General features: G+C 52.6%; 1 protein-coding gene across 1 annotated transcript in view; it reads left to right on the forward strand.

Annotated features, from left to right (window-relative positions):
• Positions 1–1,038, forward strand: part of LOC102380075 — a gene marked incomplete at its 5' end in the record, with an annotated part of 4,250 nt that extends 3,212 nt beyond the window's left edge. Inside the window, 2 exons of the mRNA XM_025195572.1 lie at positions 3–68; positions 572–1,038. Of these exons, the coding sequence (XP_025051357.1) occupies positions 3–68; positions 572–777 (272 nt within the window). The remainder of the gene's footprint in view (positions 1–2; positions 69–571) is intronic.
• Between the last annotated feature and the right edge of the window lie 7,020 nt (positions 1,039–8,058).

Genomic DNA, 8,058 nt, shown 5'->3' on the forward strand with positions numbered 1-8,058 from the left:
CGGGGGCTTTGTGCTGGGGCTGATCTTCCTGGCGCTGGGTCTCCTCGTCTACCTGAGGAACAAGAAAGGTGAGTGTGGCTCAGCTGGGGTGCTGGAACCAAGGCAATGTTGGAGCAAAATGCTCGGTCTGTAGGTCTGTCTGCAGGCTTCACTCCCTCTCACACCCCAATACGAATTGCCCTGGAGTCTAGCAGGGGCTTCCCGGTTTCTCACCTCCTGGGGCTGGAGATGGATCCCACTGTCCCTCCCTCCTCTAAGGGGCAGGGCAGAGCAGGGGCCGTGGGTAGGTAGAGCTGCCACTGCCTTGACTCTGGGCATTTCCTCTCCTCTGCTTCAAGGCAGTGACTCTGGGTTTGGAGGTGCCAGTCCGAAGGGGGTGGGTGCCCTGGGTGTACCCCACTTTGGGACTTCATGGGGATGAGGTATCGGGGGGGTCTTTCTGCCCCAAACGTCTCTCCTCTGTCCTGTGGCTTGTCTGCTGGCACAGAATCAGGTTTGCCCCTGGGAAAACTTCGTATCCAGAAGACCTTAATCTCAGCTTCCCTTGACTCTGACTTTGTTGCTCCAACAGGGGAAGCTTTGGCAGCTGGTGGGGCAGACTCATTTTGTTCAGCCCAATGTAATGTAGATCCTCAGCCCTGCAGGTGTGAAAGGCCTGCAAGTGTCAGTTGTTCTGGACTCACCATTACCCTAGATAATCAGGGAGGGATGTGGAACAGGGGAAGGATTGTCTCACCTACACCAGACCCAGGGAGAAAATGTCCCGCTTCATTATAAATGGCAGAGAGGAGCATAACAGACCTGTCCTGCAGTCAGGAAATGAGGAGCAGCAGCAGAAAGGAGAAAGCACTGCTCATGGCTCTGCTCCCTGTGGGGACCATGCAGCTTTCTTGCCCACCTGGGAACTAGCAGAAGCTGCTCGTACCATATTTCTCCCATATACTGCTCACTGCAATTTCTTGCAGGTGGAGTTTTGGGTGTTATTTTTTCTTTCTTAAGGAAAAGTGCCTGCAGTATGAGAGGATAATACATTTTCTTTTGCTCCCAAGCTTATCGGAATCAGTTTCCTTCTTTATGATACTGCTCACCACTTCCTTCTTCCCTAAATTTTCAATTGCTGTTTTTGGCAGAAAAGAAAAACATAGCAAGGGCTCCTCCAAAATGTGCACAGCCATGGTCTGGTCTAGGGCTGTTCCTGACACTTGGTTCAGCCCGTATCTCCCTGCCTGTCTTGGGTCATATAGTGAAGATACAGACACACCTTCCTAGCTGATACTGTGGCTCACACAAGTGTGACCCTGCTTGAATTCATCCTCGCTGAATGTTGTCTGGAAATAGAGACCAAGCACAGAGTAGTGAATCCAGTTCAGGGAAATATCTACACGTGCACACAGTGAATCCCTCTATCAAGCCCTGTTTGGGTGAGCCCATCATTGGGTTTTTAATGAGGGATGTGGGGTCCCTAATGGGGTCTGCTCTGCACCTCAGGGCTAGGGCAGGATCTCTGATCTCTCGGAGGGGCTGCCTCTGGTGAGACTCCCACCATGTTTCTCCTTGTTTTCCAGGCCGCCCCGTTCCCCAGCCAACAGGTAATTTCCATCTCAGTCTACCCCTACGAAGCCCCCTCCCCCTCAGGGACCACAGGCTGTACAGGGAGTCCATGGAGCAGCTGCCCCTGCCCTTTCACCCCAACACTTGCCCAGCCCAGCATGGGTGGGAACTGGAACATGGAGCGTTTGCAGTGAGGAAGAGGAGGAGTCTCCATCTCCCTCATTAGTGCCATTTGGGCCAAACCTAGAGCTACTCCCAGGGTCAGAGCATCCTGGGCCCTGCAAAAGCATCTCCCCACCCGGAGGCTCCAGACAAGCCTCTAGGGAGGCCCTGGCGCCTGTCAGATCCCCCCGTGGCCCTTGCCCAGTGCCGCTAGTCCCTGCCCTGTGCTGATGTCTCCCCTCTCTCCCTGCAGCGCTCCTCAGTTAGATCCTGCAGCTTCGGGGCCTGCATTGCCCAGCGTGATTCTCCAGCCCCGTCTCCTGGCACCTGTCCCTGTATTTGGAGCTCTTCTCACTTTCCCTCCGTCCTCACTTGGATCCCTGGGGCTGACTCCTCAGAATTAACCCTTTATCTGCCTAAGCCTGCACCACATCTGCACTCAGAAATGCTACTGCTTTTGGGGGGACCTTCAGGGGACTCTGATCTGAGACACGGGGAGCTGTAACACGGCCATTTCCAGCAGTTGTCACAGCCCTCTGGGACGAGACTCCCGTGGGGCCCCAACTTAAGCTAATGTGCCCAGGAAGGACCAGTATCACCCTCAGCCTGAGCAGCGGAAACATGTTGTTAGGAAAGGACAGGATGGAGGAGCCCAGTGGTACCCAGGGAACACATGTCCTACCCTTGGGCAGGGGTGGTCCTGGGGGGTCTCTGAGCTTGTAGCCACCTTGTTACAGTTGAGATCGGGTAAGCCTGGCCTGGGGTCCCAAGGTGTCCCATGGGGTTGTTGGACAGAAGCACGTGGGGTTTGAGTCAGGTGCCTTGAAACATGTGCTGGAGCTTGTGCTATTGTAATTGCTCCTCCTACTGCTCTGGATCACTCCTTTGGGACGGGAAAGGAGCAGGTTTCTGTCCTGCTGGGAGGTGATGATGTTTCTGACCAATATCTTGTCTCACCAGTACCTGCGGTGTGTTGAGCCCTCCCTTTTCAGAGCTCCTTTGGTGCCATACCCCCAGGGTACACCCCAGAGCTCTGGACAGGCCGTCCTGGGCTCCCCAGCAGCAAGTACCAGCAGAGACAGTCCCTGGGGCCATGCCCTGAGGGCTCTCAACTGCCTTTGGAGGATATCAGCTACTGGGAGTGGGAGCTCGAGAAGGGGCTGAATGTGCAGGTGAGAATAGACCTTTTTGTTGAATGTGCTAATGGCAAACCAGGCCTCGTGTCACTGCACGGTCACAATAGACTGTTCTGGCCAGCCTGGCAGCTCTTTCCCATGCTTTTGGCTGGAGTCAGTTTTAGCGCAAATGGGATAAAGGGTGTGATCCCCTAAGTGGGACAAAATTCCTCTGCTCAGAGGTGGCAAGGTCTGAGGGAGACAGGTGTTGCCAGGACACGTGGCACTGAGGATCTGGCTCCTTTTGCCACTCTCAGCTTGTTCCTTGTGGTGAAGGAGAGAGGGGTTTGGGGCTGAGGGACTCCTCTGCAGGTGCAAGGACCCCCCAGAGTGTCACACAGAGGATGGTACTAGGGGAGGGTGAAGCGCCTCCGAGCCAGAGGTGAGGGCAGGGATCATGCTGGGATCCAGGAACATGGGTAGCCCATCCCAGTGAGATGCCTAGGGCCCAAGGGCTGGGCTGGGGTTTGTGACCCAAGAGAGCAGCTCGCTGTGGGCCAGGAAGGAGCCCTGGTCGTGAGAACGCCCCCTTCCTCAGCCCCATTCCCAGCCCCACCAGGGCAAGGTTTCAACACCACTTGCACAGCTGGGTCTGTTTGTGATCGCTGCATCTTGTGTCAGTGGACCATCTGCCATGTCCTGCTCTGCACCTGTAAGGCACTGGTGTCACCCCATCCTATTTGCAAAGCTCAGGCTAGTGATCCTTCCATGAACGGTGTGGAGACCCAGGCCCCCGAGATTTCCTGAAATTCCCCATTGGATGCAGTCCTTGTCCAGTCCTGCACCAGTCGTGAGGCCGAGGGCAGCTGTATCACTGGTTACAGCGTGATGATGCTACTGGGGGAGTAAGACTACACAGTATGCTGTTCTCCTGCCTTCCCAGGCAAGAGCCAGGGAGATCCCTGAGCTGGGAGAGACCCTCATTTGGCTGGGGGAGAGCTGACAGCTGGATCCTGCTTCAGTGCAACTCTGACCCTGCACTTCACCACCCACTACAGCTGGCTACCCTGTCCCTGGTACCCTCTGAGACTCCATATTCCTGCCTTTCCATGTGTTAACATAAAGGGTAGATAAATGGACATTGGGCCTTTTCAAAGCTCTTTTAAGCTCCAGCTCCTTTCTGGCTCTCTCCATGTGTTGCTGAAAGGGTGAGAGGTGAGAGGCAGAGGGTCAGGGCATGGAGACAGTCTGGTCATGGGCCTGGGACTCAGACCCCTGGTCTCAGGGCCCTTATCTGCTCCTGAGGAAACCACTGGATTGTTCTTGGCTTCAGCTCCCATCTATAACAGGAGTTAAGGGCTCTGCCCAGCCTTAATGGATGTGTGGGGTAAAACAGGCAGGTAGGGAGAGATCAGGATCCCTGGAACCATCTACAGCTTTTGGAGAAGGTATTCTTTTGTGAAGGGACAAGTCAAGGACACCCATGGAGTCTGAGCCCTGGAGATGGGGCTCCCATTTCACGTTTTGTCTGTGTGAGGCAGGGCCCATCTCTGGGTGTGGGGGAAAGCTCCATGGTTCTTCATCTGGGGCTGGACCCAAATCTTCCTCCTTGACTAAATTAATTAATTATCTGCACCTGAGAGATCCCCAGTACCCCCATGTGTAGATCCAGCAGTTCAGTGTCTGAGGTGTTTGGCTGGGCTTCCTGTTCTGGGGATGGTGGACCCTGGGATGTCCCAGGATCCATCACCATGTAGGAATCCCAGAGCCTGCCACGGGGCCAGGAAAGGTGCTGGGGATTCCTGTAGCCCCACTGCAGGCACTGGCCTTTTGCTGCAGGAGGGAAAATTGCGTGGGGAAGGGGAAGCCCTGCTGACCCTGGCTCTTATGGAAGCCAGTTGTTGCTACTCACCCCTGATGCTGAATGGCTTCCAAGACTGGGGCAGCATCCTTGGAAAGATGATGCTCAGAGCTGAGCAGAACAGGTCTCATTTTATGGGGAACTGATGGCTTCTCCGTTCTGTCTCCTGGGCAGCAATGGGCATAGGTCAGAGCCTAGGGGTCAGGAGCGTGCGGGGCAGCTGGGGCTGTGCTGGGGACACTGATGGTGCTAAGAACACATGTGGCTTGTTGCATGGAGCCCCCAGGGTGAAGAGAGACCTATGCCCACCAGGGAGCCCTGTCCCAGTCACGTGCTGAGGGTGTCGGCCTTTGGGTCCCCATGGGCCCTATCAGAGAGGCACCAGAGGGCTAGGAGGTGATGTGGAGCCACTAGGTTCCCACATGGTGGAGCAGAGGCAGGGGGCAGATGGCTGGGGGTAGGATGGTCCCCCATGGGGTGGGGAAGGAGGTGGACATGAGCAGCAGGATCACAGCAGTGTTGCAGGGTATAACAGGGACCCCTAGGTCTGTTATTAGAAGGCAGGTAGAGGGTTCAGAAAGACCCCAGATGACAGAGAAGTTGTGGCGGGGTGTAACAGGGAACCCTAGCACTGTTACTAGAAGACAGGTCTACCCCTTAAGGGCCAGAACTTTTGGGGCACTGAACGCTGGTAAGGAGGGGGTTAAATACTGAGCCTGGCCAGTTAGTCAGCTGACCGGATGGGGCAGGCCAGGACTATAAAATCCCTGAGGAGAGCAGTAGTCAGGCGTGGCAGCCAAAGGAGAAGGAGTGCATCCTAGAATCCCATGAGAGGCTTGGTGAGTAGTCCAGAGGCTGGAAGAGGGGACTACGGAAGCCCTGAGAGATGGCAGCCACCCCAAAAGCTGATGGTGGGGAGCTGAAGCAAGAACCCAGTGAAAATGTAAGCAGGCATGTGGGTTTCTTTGATCACTTTTTTTTTTTTTTTTTTAGTGGCTGTTATTGCCCATGGAGGGGACTGTCCACATTTCTTTAGATTATTGAATACCCGGTGGTTTGGGTGAGGCTATTAGAGGAAGGAGGAGGCCTCATATTGGGGCTGATTACAGAGGGGGGACCCCAGCATCAGTGAGGGTGTGGTTTTGGGGGGTACATAGACCCCAGTGCCAGAGGGGGTGCAGGGTTTTGAGGTGCATTGACCCCAGTACCTGAAAGCATTTTTTTCTTTTCTTTTTTTTAAACCCACAGGGGCAGGGGTTCTTTATTTAAATATCATTTTTGTGGAAGTCACTGCAAGAGACCCACGTCTGGGCATGTCCAAACAGGTTTTGGGCAGGTCCAGACACGTGAAAAGACTTATATTTACTATTTACAGACTGCATCACTGTGCGGCCATTTTGTACGAAGTCATCAGAATACAATTTCAAAATGTGTTCAAATGACAAGCCCTTGTTCCGGTGGTGCAGGAAAAACACACAGTGGTGTCCCCAGGCAAAAGAGGTGCGGTCTTGTAATTGCTTCATCTGAAAAATATTGCTGGTAGCATTTTTATTGAAAAAGAACATAATACTTTGAGGAAACAGAGCGTTGCTTGGAGGGTGACTGTACAAATCAAAAAACTCTCCGTGGCTCCTATCCGCCAGGTAAAGAGCCAGCCAGTGTTCTCCAGGCTAGTTACGCGGGTGCGTATTGACCACCAGGCTGAGGTGTCTTTGAGACAGCCGAGCCTTAGGGAGCCAGTCACAGGGGAACACATTTAAAAAAGTCTTTTTGGTGTAAGGGTCTGCAGATAAAACTCTGGAGAGCTGTTCACTGTCCATCTTCACATGTAGTCAAACAGCACGTTTCTCCTCTGGTTTATCTCTATAACATTGTCAAAGACCCCGTACACAATCATGTTGACACTGATGGGCAAAGCCCCTGCAAAGCGTATTTCTGCTCTCAGGTTGCCCGTTTTAACCAAGGAATAATGGTCAGCACATTCCTGGTCAGGAGACAGGTCAAAGACAAACAAGGTGTACCCCCGAGCAAACTCCTCACGGTTGATCAATAGGGAACAGTCTTTCATATGCTTACCAGCAGTCTGTACCAGTGGCATATATTCTCTCATACAGTTACCATTCTCAAAATCAGGCTATAGCAGTTTTGCTGGGATTTATTCTCCATCAACATACAGGGCAACAAAATTAATATTGTAATGTTTAAAGTTGAAGAGGTTCTTAGAATAGTTCCCGCTAAAGGCGTCGTTATCCACAAACCTGATAACAATGAGCTTAGGCAACTGTCCCAGAAACAGATTCTCCTGATTACTGACCCGACTGCCAGCAGGGATGCTAAACACTTTCAGACCTGTGTGGTCTATGGGGTATTTAGCATTGGCTGTAAGCAAGGCCTCTGCATGTCCCAATCGGACACCCGGAGCCACCTTCACTTTATTCACAAAAAGTGAGGCATACATGATTTGTAGTTCACGCTGTCCAACCGCTGGGGTGTCCATCAAACATGAGGTGTCTTTACTGCGAGTCAGTTTAATTTTCACATCCACGCCATTCAACAAAAGTTTTTCTTGAAAAAACAAATGGCTGTGGAGGTGGCCTAGCAGCTCCACCTTTCTGCTCCCAGCAGTCAGGCTTTCTCGTCTTCTAAACCCATGGTTATCTCCATCCAGGGCAACTGCTTCATATTGTCCAGGGGTGTCTTTGTAAAGCAGACCAGCCGAAAACAGAGTGGTGAGTGTGTCACCCTGTAGGTGAGCACCGGTTCAATGAAGGCTCTGTAAGGGTAAGAGTTGTTGCTCTGGCTTATGAGACGATCTCCCAGAGTGACATCCAGCTGGCTGAAAACAGAGGCTAAGGGGTAATTCACTAGCCCCACTGCAGCCCCATCATCAAGATCGGTTCCATCTCCTTTTACAATCTTGCAACAAAGGTACAGCAACGTGTTGTTCAAATCCATATAATCTTCGCCATTCCCAGCAATGAAAACGTCAAGGGGGGCAACTCTGTAGTTGCTGAGAGTGGGGGGTCTCAATGTACGGTCTTTTCTCAATGCTGGTCTGCGTGGGGGCTATTTGAAACAAATCCAGCTCAGATTTGGTACACTCTTCAGATCCGACATGAACAAAAGCCATGGCAGTTAAAATATATTTCTTTTTCTTCCAGAAGAGTGCCCCTTCTTCCTCCCAGACAGCTGTTTCTTGGTCTTTCATTTCTGTCTCACCTGGTGCCTTAGCTTCTTTCTTTTAAGGGGTTGGGGCGGGCCTGTACACAGGGGACGTAGATTCATAGATTCATAGATGTTAGGGTCAGAAGGGACCTCAATAGATCATCGAGTCCGACCCCCTGCATAGGCAGGAAAGAGCGGTGGGGT

Source organism: Alligator sinensis, unplaced genomic scaffold (assembly GCF_000455745.1).
Source record: "Alligator sinensis unplaced genomic scaffold, ASM45574v1 scaffold1486_1, whole genome shotgun sequence".
Lineage (NCBI taxonomy): Eukaryota > Metazoa > Chordata > Crocodylia > Alligatoridae > Alligator > Alligator sinensis.